This window comes from Leptonotus elevatus, chromosome 11, assembly GCF_054856555.1.
Source record: "Leptonotus elevatus isolate MCC_2025b chromosome 11, RoL_Lele_1.0, whole genome shotgun sequence".
Classification (NCBI taxonomy): Eukaryota; Metazoa; Chordata; class Actinopteri; order Syngnathiformes; family Syngnathidae; genus Leptonotus; species Leptonotus elevatus.
Window position 1 is genome coordinate 2,292,674 of NC_141249.1, and position 18,432 is coordinate 2,311,105.

At 39.3% G+C, this 18,432-nt stretch overlaps 1 protein-coding gene across 11 annotated transcripts in view; it reads left to right on the top strand.

Moving 5' to 3' along the window:
• The window catches only part of nek1 (NIMA-related kinase 1), a 60,273-nt gene extending 42,949 nt beyond the window's left edge, over window positions 1-17,324 (top strand). For all 11 annotated transcript variants that reach the window (XM_086090136.1, XM_086090143.1, XM_086090147.1 and 8 more), the window contains 7 exons: window positions 350-405; window positions 496-713; window positions 2,648-2,802; window positions 3,406-3,725; window positions 10,390-10,523; window positions 10,609-10,741; window positions 16,623-17,324. In XM_086090136.1, the coding sequence (XP_085946262.1) occupies window positions 350-405; window positions 496-713; window positions 2,648-2,802; window positions 3,406-3,725; window positions 10,390-10,523; window positions 10,609-10,741; window positions 16,623-16,666 (1,060 nt within the window). In that variant the 3' untranslated portion in view covers window positions 16,667-17,324. The remainder of the gene's footprint in view (window positions 1-349; window positions 406-495; window positions 714-2,647; window positions 2,803-3,405; window positions 3,726-10,389; window positions 10,524-10,608; window positions 10,742-16,622) is intronic.
• The last annotated feature ends 1,108 nt before the right edge of the window (window positions 17,325-18,432 follow it).

Consider the following 18,432-nt stretch of genomic DNA (forward strand, 5'->3'; position numbering starts at 1 on the left):
TGAGTTACTGCTGCCAATTTGCCAAGCATGGATAGATGTAGAATGGGTGGAATTTGATGGTCAAGTGCTCCAGCTTTGGGGAGCAGGAGTGTGTGCGGGGGGGACTATGTTCCTGCAGTCTCATCGGCTCTTATTGTTGGCTATCATACACAGCCCTCCTTGACTAGATTTTTCAAAATCTTTTGTTCTGTCCATCCTATAGACGGAAGTTGGCTGAATGAGTTAAGTCAAGGTTCTTATGTACATAAGTAAAAGCCTCGATTAGGTACAACGGCAGTCACCCTCACCTGTGCCATCTTGGCATTGAGTCATTTTTGTTGATCATTGATCAACAAGTGTTTTTTTACAGGCTACCGGAGGTCAATACAAACCAAGGAGCAGCAGCACCAGAGAACGAGGGAGAACGTAATAGTCATACATTGGATTTATATGGTCCATCAAAGGCATTTAAATACTTATTGTAATGTGCTGTCATTCGTCTACATCCCTATGCAGGTTCCTCACAGGGTGACAAACCCCTGTTTGTGAAGTTGTTCTCTCCAGCTCACAGACGCACATCTGCTCTTGCCTTACTCTCGGCCCAATCTTCGGTGGATGAATCCTCTTCTTCTCTGGCATCTCGCTCACGCTCAGTCTCACCTCTGCGCTCCAAGCAGCACAATGCTCTGCTGATTGGGCTTTCAACAGGCCTGTTTGATGCCAACAACCCTAAGGTGACAGCCTGAATGATTGATGGACATGAAATTAGTATGACTTTGTACTTGAATGGTATGTTCTTTTTTATGACACTTGCTTAATTTACTAAATGTTTTACGGCTTTTTTGTATTGATGTTTAAATGCGATATTAATTTGCAGGTGTGACAATTACTTTTCTGAGAATGCAGGTGATAAAAGGTTGCAAACCACTGCTTTCGTAAAGGATTAAATGAACACATGCTATTTAATAAGGCTGGGACAAAATATCGTTTGGCAATATATCGTGATACTTTTTGTCCCGATCAGCGGTATCGATTCATTGAGTGTCGATAGATACTTTTCGATACCTTACATTGCCGTGCAGCACGTGCACCGCTGGCTACATTACAAGTAGCCAGTCATATGTTAATCTGCCAAACCGATAAGGGGCAGCATTGCGCCAACACAGCCGAGAGGCAACTCAAGAAAAGACACAAACAGAAGTGCAACCTACTACACTAGACGAACGGGTGCATTCCGTCTTCACTCGTCGCTACTGAGGGAATCCTGGTTAGTTTATTTTCCTCTCTGCTTAGTAATATGCTTAAATTCATTGATCTGAGGTCAGAGGCGAGGAGTTGCGGAGGCGGTCGGCGCGCGATAGGAATCCGCCACCGCCTTGCCGAGTAGCTGCCTCAGCCGAGTCCGGGGGCCGTGATGCGAGTTGCGCACAGGGGGACGGGTGTCCATTGGTAGCCGAGAAATGTCAATGATCTATGTGTCCTGCAATTCACATTAGTTATTTTTTTGTGAAGTTCCAAAACAGATGGATGAAATTGAAAATTCCTGCTAATATAATTTTCCCGATTAAAAAAAAATTAAAAACGAGTTTGAGTGAAAAATGGGCCATCCTGGCAGAATGATCCCTTTTTTAAATACATGTTTTAAGGTTTATACTTTAATATTTAAGTAACTCCTCCAAAAAAGCTTAAAAATAAAACTTAAAAAGTATTGCAATACGTATCGTATCGCCACCAAAGTATCGGGATCCGGCTTGGATCGTGACAGAAGTGGATCGTCCCAGCCCTACTATTTAATGTTGCTGTAATTAGATGTATGACTTTTGCTGGACTTTAAAAGAAAAAAAATAATGATACTAGAGCTGCAAGCACCTATGAAGGGCCCTCGCAGCCTGAGCCACTTTGGGGTACTGGCACGTTGGCGTAATGGCACATTGGAATTATTATTATTTTCTTTTATTGGCACAATAAACCTTTAAAGGTGCATTGTGCCGTTTAAAAAGGTAATGTTAAAGCCTTTTCTACATCATGCATGCGCCACCAATGCCCAAATGAGTACGAAGAGCCCTGACTATTTTACTTTTACTGCAGCTATCAGCTTTTATCTTCCCTATATAGCAGAGCGGACCCTGCACACTCCACAGTTTGTTTGAGGAGGGGTGGAGTTTTTCTTACATTATTTGAAGTCATGTCTTCCTTTGTCAACTGTGGCTGTCGCTTTAAGATCATGCACATACACACACGCACGCACACCATAAAGGAGCCTGACACACACAGATGCTGCAGTTACGCTTTGGGCCAGAGGTGGCAGATGAGAGTAAAATATTGACAAACTGCACAAAGATCCTTTAACTATAGATTTTTGCTTTGTTTGTGCGCAAGAAGTGCCAAGTTGTGGCTGCTTCACCGCTGAGAATAATATTGCCATGCTGGCACAAACTTAGTGACCTGACTCGAAGAAGAATTCTTGCAGTCTGGATTCTTTAGTGACACCAGTTCTGGAACTGCTATGACACATCTCTTCAGTGTTGCACAACATTCTTGTGCACTGAATTTGATATTGTTGGAGGTGGTTGTCAATTACAATTACCACTCTCCCAATTGATCTTATTCTGATTTCTGTTAAGTTACCTCTAAACGTAGCAGGAATTATTAATTTTTTTGTGGGCAGATGCTGCGGACTTGTTCCCTTCCAGACCTTAGTCGGGTCTTCAGCTCTGAGCAAGAATCTGTCATTATTACTGAAGACATCACTGCTCCAGATGGCAACCTGGAGAATGAGGACCAGGACGAAGCCAAGGATGATGATCAATTAGAGACTGAGGAGTAAGACAACCACACTCACAACCAAAAAAGTATGCTTTTGCCACATGTGAAACTTCTGCACAGGTGTTCCTTAACTCATTCAAACCCAAACATGTTTTAAATACTTTGTCCTCAGTCCCAAAAACGTATTTAGATGTTTTTTATGTTTTAAAAGAAAATATGCAAGAGCATAGCTTTGATGCAGCTTCTGACATGAAGAGGTGGCTTAAAGCAATGGTAGTACTAGTTATTACAAAAAACGGCCAGCAGGTAGCAGCAGAGTATAAGAGATCAGCCAGGGCCATGTTGCAACAAGTTCTTTTTGACAGTGTTTTCACCAGTGAATACTTGTGAAACTTAGCTATATTCTAATGCTAATTGCTGCAAAATGGAAATTTACACAAATATACGTTTTTCCTGATGAAAGAAGAGATTCTAATCTTTCTTTTGGTAGGTTCCATGTTTTCATAGCAATAAAACGCAATATTCTGGGGGCCTTGCAAAATCTGTCAAAATCCAGTAAAACAGTCTGGAGCGAAGGGGGTTGCTTCAGTGAAAATTGCTGGGAGTGAATGAGTTAGAGGGAATTGGTCTAATCTATGTTGGAATCTGCATGCTTCTTAGTGCGTATGAGGATGAAGACCTTCGGGACATCAGGGCATCCATGGAGCGACTGCTGCAAGAAGAAAGTGACTTAATGAGGAAACTACCACATGATGGAAGAGAAGACAAAGGCCTTTTCAACAGGATCATAGTCAAACTTGAGCAGGACAACAATCAGATTGCTGTAGGTGATGATGACGTTGATGGTGACAATGAAGAAGAGAATGAAGAATGCTCGAAAGGGAGTCCCGTTGATGAGGAAGCCAGAGAGTTGCTCAGCAATGGTGTGGGAGAAGAGAACCACACTCATAAAAGTCAACTTAATGAAGAATGGCAGTCAGGTAAGAGGACATTTCATAAGAATGCATTGCAATCTGAAGCCCATATCTCACTGAGCGGCGCAGGCTTGCGAGCGAGTAGCGAGTGCTGCTTTTTCGGCAGGCTTTTCCTTCAGTCTTGCAAAATGTTGCAAAGCCACTTGCCACAGGATCATTATTCCGTGCCAATGCACACACTCCCCAGAGACACCTCTTCAATTTTCCTTATTTTATTCAATTGGGCTTTATGATGTCAACAGAAAGAATCCAAAGTTTTAGCCTCCTAGCTCAAACGGTTTTTGAATTAGGGCCCTTGAAAGTTTGTGTGACATGCCCATATTTGGGATCCGGGAATTGTACACAACATTTTTGACCATATTAGGTGACCCCTATCTTTTGTTTCAATGTCGGTACAGACCTGTAAATTTCTATATTGATGTATTCTGATCCTGTCCATCAGAATCTGCACTTAAAAAAGTATAGCTGTGCTATTTGTAGAGATATTAACCCTTTTTAAGTACTTTTTTTTTTAATGATGCAGTACATTTGGTTGACAGTTTGGGGGTCCATATATTGGAAATGCGATGTTAGCTACTGATGACACATCACATACGTCATTGACAAATCACTCTGCATACTACCACCACAGTTTTCCACTTTATGCTTGTTTAAGTGGGATGACAGGTAAATATTTGCTGTGAAATATAGAACCTGAAAATGAAAAGATGGTGAATCGCGATGGTCCTTAAGCTTTCCCCGCCACATAATGCAAAGCAGTGCATATTTGGAGGGACTTGTAAATACTATACAGTGCTGATGCCTTCTGTTGAGGAAAAAAACAACAAACTGTTGAACCATAAAAATGGCATTTTTTATTTTGTGGTTACATGTATTTCAGATGTATTATACATGATGATAAAATATCAATAAACTTTGTCACAGCATGGCAAATAATCTTAAAACATTTTTTTTTAAATCAAATTTCCCATTTACCCGGGGGCAAAACCACTATTTTTTTTGGAAAACAGACAGAATGTTGTAAAAGGTTTTGCACCAGAAATGATATATAGGACCTTCAAGGATCACAACCTGAGTGGACAAGCACGTAACCACCCGGAATGGTCAATGTCTGACCACTTTTGTGGTTAATCAAGCCAAAATGAGCTTAACCTACTAGGTTGGTAGTTTTTTTTTTTTAACCAATCGATTTTTAGAGTGTAGTCAACTATTTACTGGAAATCTACAGGTCCAAATAAGCACAAGATTACAGGTGTGAATAGGGTAAAAACAACAACCACAACAAAACAACTAATAAAAATTGCCATGAAACATGCCCAATTGATTATTTTAGTTTAAGAAGAAGATGTTTTTAATTACAAGTTTTATGCAAATGAGTCAATATGTAAATAAACATTGTCAAATTTGCATAACTTTTCTGGCTTTCTGTAGTGTACATCAAACTGAATTGAGTAAAATTTACCTCGGACTGGCAACTTAATACCATGCTATCATTTTTGCAAATCAGTGCCTCAGTGTTTTTGAAAAATTCCTGGCAGCAAATCATTTATTTTCACCTAGATTCTTCTTAGCCAGAACTAGAAAAACAAAGTTTTAAAGTACATTTCCAAATTACAACAGTTAGTATTAATGTGTATCTTTTTTCAATCTTGTTTTTTTGTTTTCTAGTTTTCTGATTCACTGCTGCTATCACTGACTGTCCTCTAATGTGGCAGTGTGGAACCTGCTTGCATCTGATAACAGAAGGATATCTAAGTTGAATGTTCCTAACGAGGTTGCCACATGCAGTTCATATAATCCACACGAAGACACTTTGCAACTTTCCACAACACTTAATGTTTATCATCCTCCATATAATCTGCTTCTCGTCTCATCAGCTTCTCTAGGGCATTATCAAGGGGTACACCTGATGCACACATGAAACCTGAACCACATGTCTGATTAAAGAGATTCTTGACTCATTGAGCCATTTTCAGCAGTAAAAAGTTTATATTTTGTCCAGAATACATTTGATAACTTCATTATTTTTCATGTACAATTAATACCTTTCAAAACCAATTTCTCCACTTGCTGTCGACTGAAGATGACATCACCATGTGCTGAGGAAGTAGGGAATGACCAATCACGGCCAACCTGTTTTCAGGGTTTGGTCAGCAAACTGAGCCATGATTGGTTATTACCTGTTTCCTCAGCACAAGTGATGTCATCTTCAGTCGACAGCAAGTGGAGAAATAGGTTTTGAAAGGTAATAATTGTTTGTGCAAAATAACAAAGAATTACATAAATTATAGACAAAATATCTTTTTACTATTGAAAATAGCTCGATGAGTCAAGAATCAGTTTAATACTCCTCATTTTTTTATATCAAGCTCCCTCAGAATTTCACTGTACCAGTTACGCACACATTTCGATTGAAATCCTTATTGATTATTGAAAAGAGGAGCCTTCAGTTATTCCTTGAGACGAGTAAATGCAACAGCATGCACGTTAAGCCTTGGATGAATGCGCCAAACCTTAAAGTTGAACACGTACCAATTTAGTGATACCACACTCAGCGTCTCACAATCTTCAATTGAGCCAAGGCACTCATTTAACATAAAAACTTCCCTATTTCATTCTAAAAGGACTGTTCATAATAATAATAATGATATTAAATAACAGTTTATTCATACATTTTAGAAACTGCTTGTTCTCCATTAGGGCTGAGGGTAACCTGGAGCCTACACACAACCAAAGATAGTATTCACCAGAGGCGATTCGAAGCTCAGGTTTAGTCAGCCACCGTGCCGCCCGGGTGAAGTACAGACGCATATAAAACATATGAAGAAAACAAATTTACTTTAGCACTGTTTGTGTCTGCGTTTTTACATCTTGTCTTTAATACAAATACATCAAAATAGAGCTGTTTGCTGAAAAACAATCTTTTGTCCATGACCTACTCCATGAGGCTAGTTTTTTTTCTGTGCAGACACACACCACACATGCACGCCCAGGGTTGGGAGGGTTACTTTTAAAATGTAATCCATTACAGTTACAAGTTACCTGCTAAAAAATTTAGTTAGTAACGGAATCTAAGTACCATAATATTAATGTAATGTAACTGGATTACTTTTGGATTACTCCAATATTGAGTATGCTCATGAAGACAAAATAAAAATGAATATCACCACAATATATATTCTATACAATGTGCCCCTGCTATTTGCGGGTGATAGGTACCCGGGCAGCCTATAAATAGCAAAAATCCTTGCGTAATTAAAAAGCATGTAGGCTATTGATTGATTGATTGATTGATTGATTGAAGGCCATATGCTGTTTTCGAACTGTCACTGAAAGCAACCACACCTCACAGTTTGACAGACAGACAGACAGACATTAACAGCCAGCCGGCCAGCGACATCAACCCCAAAATGAATTTTTATTCCAGTCACAAGTTAAGCCGTGTATATGTTGAGTATGATGTTTAAATAGGGAAATTGTGGGAGGAAGATTTGTTTGGAAGGTGTAACTCACATTATGGTTGTAGGCTCGCGGGCTAGCTAGCAAAAAGCTACAGCGCGTAGCATGCCGCTGGACTCTCAGCTCAAACTTTTGCTCAGAGTAAGTTCCAGTGAATACCGGTCGTCATTTCCTTCTCCCGTCCGTGAAGCTTTTTCAAACTGCCCGCGTGTGGAGGACACGACTAGTCAGTTCGTTCGTTCCCACCTCCCCAACATTTAGCAACGGTCCCACTCGCGTTGGCGTGCACGCGCTCTCTCTCGCTCTGTCCTTCTCTCTCTCTCGCTCTGTCCTTCTCTCTTTTTCTCTCTCTCTCTCTCGTTTTCTCTCGTTCTCTCTCTCTCTCATCGTAATTGTAATCCCCATTTTTAAAAAATGTACCTGTAATCTGATTACATGTTTTTCCCTGTAACTGTAATGGAATAGTAAAAAAAAATTTGCAGTCTGATTACGTAACGGCGGTACATGTATTCCGTTACTCCCCAAGCCTGCGCACGCCACACAAGTTATAGTAAGCTAGCCAATAGCACAATAGAGCCATTAATATTAACATTTGTTTCCCTCATTAGCACATAGCAACATGATTGAGGAGCAAAAAAGCAGACTAGTAATGAGAATAATGTGTTGGTGTTGAGTGGTTGAAGGTAAGAAACTTTTCAAATATCCTGGTAAAAGGAAGGAACACTTTTACTCAACTAGAGACATACCCTGTGACTAGACTGAGGAGGACAACGCAAGCAGGGGAGGGGTCGAGGTGGATCAAACCATGTTCAATCAAATGGGGGGTGTACTGTATTTTTGTTGTTTTGAATATTACTTTTAAACTCTATGGTTTTATATATACAGTATATTATAGCTATACGTTTCAAGCTTGTTCAAAAGAACACACAGTAAAAATATATCTATATACGCAAAAAAATTTAGGGTAATATTGTTTAAGTTTGGCGGTGCTGAAGCATCCCCATAATTGGCCTAAATACGTCTTAGCTAGATCCTGGATCAGCCAAATCTGCTGCTTTCACACTCACATCAGATGAAAGTCTCTTCTCATAACATTGGTTGCTCTTTTCGTTTATTTAGCAATTAGGACATTTTGGGTGCCACTTTGGTGCATTGTCTTCCAACCATTTCTCTGACATACTGTAGAATTATGGTGCAGTCTTTGAAAGATTTCATATTAACGAGCATTGATGATTTTTATAAACATGTCAACATGTCATGTGAGTAATTAACTGCAGGTAGTTAGCAGACTGTCCTTGACGTATCAATTTGTATTGTTGGTGCTTCACAACTCTTGCCACCAGACTCATAATTCAGTGGCATGGCAATGTCTCTTACATGTGTCTTTGTCTAGCATGAACTAATTACAAAAAAATTATAATCAGAAATAGAATGCTAATCATGATCATGCCAGTATAATTGACTCTTTTTTTTCCACAATATGGGTTGCATTGTTAGGACCCACCCTTTGTAACTTTTCAGCTGAAAGAAAGGCAATCTTGGACTGAAATGCAAAATTATGAACTATGGGGTGGTTACATACAAATTAGGCATAGGTATTCACCATAAAGTATTGGAAAATATTAATTTGCATGAGAATATGTTAGGCAAAAATATATATATTAGGGGTGTGCCAAAAAATCGATTCTCATTTAGTATGATTCAGAATCGATTTTAAATGTCCTAAAATCGATTTTATTTAAATTATTTTATACTGTCCTGCCTTTGTCTGTGTGTGCCTTTATTTGGAACGATGTTCATGTTGTACCCGGTTTGGCCACTGAGGGGCAGTGTGGTTCCACGCGGTCTAATACACTGTTAAGTTGTAGCCACATTAGAGAGTTGAAGGAAAAAGTCACAATCAAGTTATTCCAATAAAAGTAGTTTTTTTTCCAGCGTGGAGCTGTTTTTTTGAGTGATAAAAGTGCTGCGAGTAGCGCGCTAATTAGCATTAGCGAGTCAGACTAGCGTAGATCATTACAATTCCTTGCATATCTATAGATTGAAGCAAAAATCAGTTTGAATCAAATCGTTCTTAATCGAAAATCTATTCTGAATCGAATCGCAAACCCAAAAATCCGAATTGAATTGTGAAACATTCAAAGATTCCCACTCCTAATATATATTTTGTATTTTATATTTTATTTTTTCCTACTTGCCTCTCTACGTGTAAGGATATTCTCTGCCAAATGTGAAAGTTGTAGGACAATTCATGCAATTGTATTATCTAAATATTTATAGAAAAATTTCGCAAGGACAATATCCCAAAAAGAGTGTTTTTTGTCTTCCTGTAGCTAGTTGACCAGGTTGTCCACTTGTTGGTTGTGATCCTTGAAGGTCCTAGATATCATTTCTGGTGCAAAACCTTTTACAACACACCAAAAAGAGGTCTTGAGTTGTGAGGACCGGCCAATCTGTTGGTTAAAGACATATTTTGGTCCTCACAATGTAGTATGTACAAGTACACACACACGCACGCACGCACGCACACACGCACACACAGTGTAGCAAGAATTACACTAGCAAACTTTGACAGATGAAGGCCTAAAAGATTAATTGTAAGCTTAAAGGTCCATAGCTACCGGTACCTTAAGAAAAAACTATTGATCCCAAACTTTCAGGAAGTGTTGAAAAAGTGTTGGAAAGTCAATTCTAATAGCAGATAATGGCATCATCGAAGATTTTTACCCTTTAAAGTCTGAGGAAGTTTGGCATCTCAACTGATGAAATCGAGCAAAAATGCTGATTTTGGCCTCAAGCCCAAACTAACTCTGAAGATCCCATTAAAAGATGTACGTGCCAAAAACTTTAAATGAGTTTTTCTCAAAACGGGAGATTTTAACCTGCCAACATTGAAGTCGAGGTACCACCACGTATTATACATAATTTGAAAGGGAATAAGTGTAGAATTAGAATATATGAATTGCTCTATTTGGCTAGAATCGAACATTCCCCGCCAGGTCCACAGTTTATATATTTTTTATTCTTTGTTAACCATAAGTACAAGTCTGTTACAGGTTGAAAAATATTATTTTTTTAAGTGAATCAGACAATTAAATTTGTCGTAAAATCCTCTCTAATACCGTTGATGAAAATGTTTTTTCAATTTTAAATTTTAGTTATTTCATTAGTTTTCATTAACTCTGTTAATTTTGCTCTGTTCTACTACTAGATAACAGTGAGGAGGACCAAGAAGGAGAGAGTGAGCTTTATGACAGCATCTACAGTCGCTTGGAGGAGCATCGCTTTAATTTGGAGCAGCAGTTGGGCTTTGAGAAGTTTATTGAGGCCTACAATAAAATAAAGGTGCTTCTTCTTGTTTTTATCATGAACCTCATTATTTCAACCTATATTTACTTGGAAGTGATCAAACCCATATTTGATATTTCAGGCAATACGTGATGATGAAGATGATAATATCGATCTGGGCTCCAGTTTGGCATTTAGCGTTTTAGGGAATGAGCACCAGCATCTGTATCCAAACATCCTTCATTTAGTAATGGCAGATGGTGCATATCAAGAAGGTCAGTGACTTTTTTTTAAAAACCAACATACCAAAGTCATTGTTTTTGTAGCTTGAGAGTTTTGCTATGCTATGACGTTCTACATTGAAACTTTATCCAGTCACACAATGACAAATATGATAATGGATGTGAGAGGCCCGTACACAAACTGTTGTAATTCCTACACCGTTTACCTGGTTTGGATGTGAATATCCTCAAATTGAAGCTGAAAGTCTGCGGTTGCAAATACAGTGGTACCTCGGAGTTTGAACATAATTTGTTCCTGCAAAGTGTTCAAAGTCCGAATTGTTCAACCTACAAAACATTTTTTTCCCATAGGAAATAATGTAAATGCAATTAATCCGTTCCCAAGCTCCAAAAACAGAAAATTCCCATTTTAATTTCTATTTATGTTTTTTACATTTACAGTACAGTATTTAAACAATAAAAAAAATACCTTACCTTACCTGTTGTGGTGTGATGACATCAGTGGATGATAAATGCTATGTTAATTTTAGCTTTGATTCAGTGCTGTTTGTGTATTTTACATTGGGCATATTGTTAGACATTTTTTTTTTTAAAGAGCTCAGTATTGTTCATTCGGTAATGTCATCATCATTGCTCTTTTTATTTAATTTTTTTTTTAAATTTTGTATGTGGGTGAGTAGGTGTGTGTGCGCGAGTGTGTGTGTATTCGTTAGTTCACCAAAAACCTATGAAAAAAAAATCCCATACCGTTCACCGAAACCGAACACCGCCGTCAGGAGACCCGAGGAAGGACCAAAGAAAACAAAGGAAAGTGAAATCCAGCACCGACCAGACACCACCCACCGGGCCACCAACCAGAGTTCTTCACCAACCCCAAAAACATCTAAATTCCAACAAATCCCAAAAATCAGGGAGACCTCAAGAGACCAAAGGAGAGACTGAGGAAAGGAAGGAAGGACAAACAAAGCAGAGTGAGATCCACAGACACCAGCCTCCACCGATTCAATGACCTGAGGAAGAAGCAGATTGTGTCTGAGTTTCGATAGATGCTGGTGTGGTGGATCTGGCATGCATGAAAATCTCCACCAAAGAGGGGAGCCGTCGACCCCTGCCAGGACAGAGCAAGCGCAACACCTCAGGGTCCCCCAGGCCGCGGCAGCGCCAAAGGACGACCCCCGGGCCCCGCCAGGGCCACCGGCCGGAGAGCAAACCCAGGAGCAGGAGCGCCCCTCACCCCAACACTAACCCGGATACTGGGGCCCGCCCGAGGTGCCAGGATGTCCACCGGAGCGGGGTGGGCACAAAACCAAACCAATCCACCCCCCGGCCCGTGGAGCGCCGAGACCCGGTCCACGGATGGAGCCCCCGGCCCAGGGGAGGGGAAGGAAAGCGTACAGGGGAGGGGGAAGGGAGGAGGGAAGGGGACGACAAGAAGGGCAAGGGGCAGCGGCAGGGCCGCAGAGAGAGTGGGAGAGGAGGAGGAAGGGTGACGAGGAGGGACAGGGAGGCGGAGGACGAGCGGGGAGAGGCGAGGAGGTAGAGGCAGCAAGGGGGAGGAAGGGGGAGGGGAGAGGGAACCACGGGGCACCTCTGCGGCCCACAGGCCCCGAACCGCGTCGCCGGGCCCAGAGGGACGGACCGCGCCGGAGCGGCGCCGCCCCGGACACCAGGGAGAGCCCCGCAACGCAGCACCCCCCAAGAGACCCAGGGAACGGCCAAGACGCAGCCACCACCCAGCAGCCAACAGAGGAGCAGACCCGCCCACGCCCAGCCAGGGGGGGACAGCACCTATAAAATTAACCCACTGGCATGCAGTGAATCCGAATATTAACCCTTAGTGCCCATTGGAGGTGAATCTGCTCGATCCTGTTGGCAGCAGCTGGGTTCCTGACTATAAAAACACAACCATTAGTTACAAATTGCCAAATACAGAAACATCAATGTAAGTTATCACGATGCGGTGGCTCTCGCTAACGGGCAGAATTAAGTAACCAGGTTTAGGTTAAAAAATTCTATATACGTAGACCATGTTTCTTTAAATTTTGATATTTGGTTTTTATTTGAGGCAGATATTTTTTCCATTAAAATGTGATTTATGAGGAGGTTAGACCATTGATCGATATTCAGAGTTTGTTTATTTTTCCAGTTAACAAGAATTGGTTTTTTTGCGATAGTAAAGGCTACAAGTGTAGATTGAAATTGTTTATGTGGTAAGTCAGTTGTTGTTAAGTCACCTAGCAAACACAAGTTTGGAGAGAACGGTATCCTACAGTCCAAGATAGCGGAAAGTTTTTCTCAGACTTTAGTCCAGAAATACATAACCGGAGTACATGAGCATGAAAATAAGTGTCTGTAGTGTTTTGTAAACACTGGAGACAAATGTCGGAGTCTGAGAGTCCCATTTTCTTCATCATATATTGAGTAATGCATGTTATATGAATAATTTTATATTGGATAAGTTGTAAATTTGTGTGTTTTGTCATTTTAAAAAAGTTTTCACAAACTTGAATCCAAAAGTCAGATTCCGGAGCTATAGACAAGTCTGTTTCCCATTTCGAAATGGGTAAAGACGTTTTATCAGTATATGAAAGTAACTTATATTTTTTTGAGAATTTTTTTTGTTGTTATCTGAGAAAGCTTGGAAATATCTTTAGCTAAAACAGGCTTGTCTTCAGGCGTACCCTGAAGTGTTGGAATTTGTGTCTTTATCATACTTTTAACTTGCAGATAATGTAAAAAAATTCAGTTTTTTATTTTGAATTTTTGGAGCAAGGATGTATATGATATAAACATATTATCTGAGAACAGATGGTGGAGATCTGTAATTCCTTTCTGCTCCCACACACCTAAATAAAACGATTGTTTGTTAAGTTGAAAGTCAGGGTTATGCCATAGGGGAGAAAGCCCACAGGGCTCCAATTGGGCTTTTGTAATTTCTAGTGCCTTCCACCAGGCAGTCAGGGTGGCGGAAATCATTGGATTTTTAAAACAATTATGTCGCTAATCGATGTTGTAATAAAGAGTAAATCTAGAAGTCTGAGGTTATTACAATCCCTCTGTTCTAGTTCCAGCCAACAGTTAGTATCTCTGTTGGGTTGTGCCCATAAAATTATATATTGTAGCTGGTTAGCTATATAGTAGTGCATAAAATTTGGTGCCTCTAGACCTCCTTTGGATTTATTTTTCTGAAGAGTAGATAGACTAATCTTTGCTTTTTTTTTATTCCAGTAAAATTTTGTAACGGCTGAGTCCAACAATAGGAAATGAGTAGTGTGGGTCCTGGCTTGCAGGATTCCATGAATTCTCTGTAATAGGTAGAAGTGTTGATTTTGTCCAGTTAATAGAATAATCTGATAACTGTGAGAATTTGGTTATTAAGTTAAAAAACTTCCCCTAACGAAATAGCAGGCTTTTCTAAATGAAGTAAAATATCATCGGCATATAGATAAATTTTATGTTCTGTTACCCCAGAGTGAATTCCTTGAATCCTTCTTTCCTGGCGTATGGCTAATGCAAGCGGTTCAATAAATATTGCAAATAATAAAGGCGACTGTGGGCATCCCTGTCTTGTGCCTCTCTGTAGAGTAAAACTCTGAGATATAATCCCATTAGTAGTAACTGTAGCTTTAGGAGAATCATATAATACTGACACCCAGTGAATAAATGACTTCCCAAAGCCAAATTTATTTAAAACAGCAAAGAGGAAGAACCAGTTAACTTTGTCGAAAGCTTTTTCTGCATCCAATGATATAATAACTGCCTTTTTATCATGCCGCTGTGACATGCTAATAAGGTTAAAGAGCCTCCTAATATTATTAGTAGAGTGACGATCTTTAATAAAGCCTGCTTGGTCGCTATGAATGATTGTCGGGATTACTGTTTCTAGTCTAGATGTGAAAGCCTTAGTGATAATTTTAATATCAGTGTTAATTAGTGAAATCGGACGGTAACTTGATGGAAGGGTAGGGTCTTTTTCTGGCTTTAATAAAAGTTTAATTGCTGCTGTATTCATGTGTGGGCGTATGTGACCATTAGTTTTAATTTCTGTTACTACTCTTAAGAATAGTGGAGCAAGCATTAACCAGAAGTGCTTAAAAAATATAGCCGGATAACCATCCGGGCCAGGTGCTTTGCCATTTGGCATACTATCTAGAGCACTGTACAACTCGTTCATAGTAAGTGGCGCATCTAACATATCTTTATATTCAGTAGTTAACTGAGGTATATTTAAACTACTGAAGAATGCCTCAATATGCTCTGGGCTAGGCTTATTAGTTTCTGAGTATAGGTTGTGATAATAGTTATAAAAAATTTGATTAATTTCTTCTGGTGATTGTGTACATTCACCAGTTGTCCCTTTAATAGCCGTTATAAGCGATTTTTCCCGATTGCGTTGAAGTTGGTTTGCAAGAAATTTACCTGATTTGTTATTATATTCAAAGTTGTTTTATCTCAATTGTTGTATTATAAACTCTGTCTTTTTAGTTAGCATATCGTCTAACTGTATTTTTGTATTTTGTAAGTCAGTCCATATTTGGTTATTTGGGTTTATTGCGTACTCATCTGTCAGTTGTTTAATTTTATCTTCCAAGTCTTTTTCTAATTTTTGATCCTGTTTCTTTTTGCATATTGTTAGACTACTAAGCGGTCCTTGCGTGCGTTGTTTAACGTCAGGCATGTTGTTGAACAGCTAAAGGGGGGTCCTCGTGCCAGTAGTTACAGAAGTAGTTACGATAGTTACAACGGCGTGATAATCTCCTTCCTAATTCCACTGTGGTTCGTAGCACTGTATGTTTTTCTTTGCTGCCACTGGCAGTGTTGTCTTTCTTTGGGCCCATGGCGAAGAAATTTGTCATGGAAAAATCAAAATGCACTCGCGAGTATGGAGCACCTCCAGGAGTATTCACGATTTGACTGGAAAAGAGTAGTGCATCGTCTCAACTACCGCATTGTGAGCATTCGGCATTGCTCGGCTTCGCTCTGCTTCACTCGGCTACCCGTTTTCAAGGTATGTTTGGCTTAGCTTTCTTTGCTTGGGTGTTCAAACTCCGAAAATGAGTTCAAACTCCGAGGCATTTTTTACACAGATTTTTTGGTTGAAGTCCGAATTGTACGAGATCCGAGACGTTCAAACTCTGAGGTTCCACTGTAAATAAGATTTTGCCAAAGTGTATCCAGGTACACTTGCACAACTGTTGCCATTTCCAGTGTTGTGATGAAGACAATGTTTGTGTTGTCTGTCATAATTTCATTTTAATATGACATGCAGGTGAAGAGGATAATTATATCCAGTTGATTATTTCAAATAGACATATGTTTTAGTCATGTTTACTGACCATTTTACTTCATAATTGTGCAAAATGTATGCGTGAATAATACACATTTTCAGAAGCTACCTGTGTTGCAAATAAAAATAGGGAGTCCTCGAGTTACGGCGGAGTTCCTACGCTGGCGATATAACCCGAATTTCAATTCAAGTCGGATTTCACCGTCAAAGTCGATATTTACATCAAAATACCTTATACAGTCATTTTAAAAACATATTTGTGTGAGACGAAAGATGCCAGAACCATTATTTTGTTTTTCCGCACTGACATTCGTTGCTGACGGTCGGCAAAACTGAGCTTATGGAAACCTAAACACGGAAATGTGACGCCCCTGATGGCAAGCCAACCTGCCTGATGGACGTCCGTTTGGCCTGATTACTGTGGGAAATTAACAAAGAAGAAGGTGCTACAGATGAGGTCGAAACGACGTGTCTGTTCAACCAAGGTTGACGTAACTTGCCAAAACTGTGTTTCAAAAGAAGTACTTTAATTTCTTGTACTCTCCTTGGTGAAAGTTTGATACCCTGATCACATAAATTTTCTTGGATTATCGGTTTACAAGCTTTTCTGTCACTCATCTCTTTTAGGCAATGATAAGTGTTTGGAGCAGTGGAGCCGCTGGCAGCCCTGACAATTTGTATCTGAAGTCTTCCTGCAACTTGTCGGGATGTTCTGCTGTATACGGAAACACTTGCACAATCAAGTACATGAGTATCCTCTAGAATGTTACTTTCATACTTTATCATTTGCTGAAACTATCTTATAACCAATGTTGATTTAACTTTGAGTTATTGATTACACGTTCATGATAACCAATGTTTGTCTTTTCCAGTTCTGTCTTGACCTAGAATTAATAAATGCGTATTTCACTGATTTGTAAATAAAACTTGTAACGTTTCAGTATGTTCCATCAAACATCTTCTATGACATAATTTATTGTTTGCTCAAGTTTTCCTCTCAGGTGCTCTCTTCTAACATTCAACTATGGATTTACCTTATGATCCATGTTCTTAGCAACAGCCAGCACACCTTCAGCATTATTGTATTGGGAATCCAGTGGAAACCTTTTATTTTTAACTTCTGTTTTTGATCACTCAAATAAATGATGGCTGTGTTGTTTTCACTATATGCAAACGAGGCTTCCATAGGGTGCCAAGGCACTGTAGCGAGATTGATATGTGTAAAATGTTGTTCCATCAGATTGAAGTTCAGCGCAGAGAACTTTTTTTAATTAATTTTTTTATTATTATGTGAATATTTGCACAAATAAACATTTTGAGGATTCAAAATGTTTCATTTCTTATTTCTATGCTGTTGTGCAGGTAATGTCATGATAGCTAATAGACATTAGACAATAGAATGTTTGTGAAATCACAAAGTAAAATGGGAAAGTAACTTTTTTTTGTGTGTGTGGCAAGCAGTTATGTTATTAGGTGAATACCAGACGCATATTTTTTATAGTATATAGATATATTTTTAATGTGTGATCTTTTTAACAAGCTAGAAACTTATAGCTATTATATATATATATATATATATATATATATATATATATATATATAACCATAGTTTAAAAGTAATATTTAACAACAAAAATACAGAACACCCCCCATTTGATTTAAAATAGTTTGATCCACCTCGACCCCTCCCCCTTCCCTGCTTACAAGCAGACGAGCGGAGCGCGTTGTCCTCCTCAGTCCAGCCACAGGGTATGTCTTTGTAGTTGAGTGAAAGTTATGGAGGTAAATATGGTAAAAAAAAAATTGTACCTGTAGAAAAAAAGTCTAAATTTGTATCTGTAAAAGTCGTGATTTGTACCTGTAAAAAAAATGTTGTATCTGTAAAAAAAAATGCGTGTGTAAAAAAAAAAAAAAATTGAATCTGTAAAAGTCATGAATTTGTACCTGTACAAAATAAATTTGTACCTGTACAAATGACAACTTGTAGTCAAAGAAGTCGCCACTAGGAGTCACAAGTGTTTTTTCTGCTGCTGTCCAGTCACGTGAGTTTTGCACCAAATATCTCGCTACAAATGGTGCAAAACTGATTCGTACTCGTAGAGCACCGTGATTTGTACTCGTAGAAGAAGAGGGCGGGCTTTGGAGGATTTGGGCGGGCTAAAGCTCAACCTCATTGGTTGAGAGAACGACAGTGGGTTGAACTCAAATGACGCCACGTTTTTATCATTAATATGCACAATTCCGAAATTCCAAACAGAATAGCCACACCAGTTTACGTGTCATTTTGGAAGAAGAGGACGTCCCAAGCGTGAAAGTTTCAACATGGTTCAATTTACAAACACCGTGTGGAACAGCTTAAACGTTGGTTGACATGCAGAGGACTCAAAGTGGGAAGAAAGAAAGAAGTTTTAGTATGAAGGTAAGATTTATTGTACGA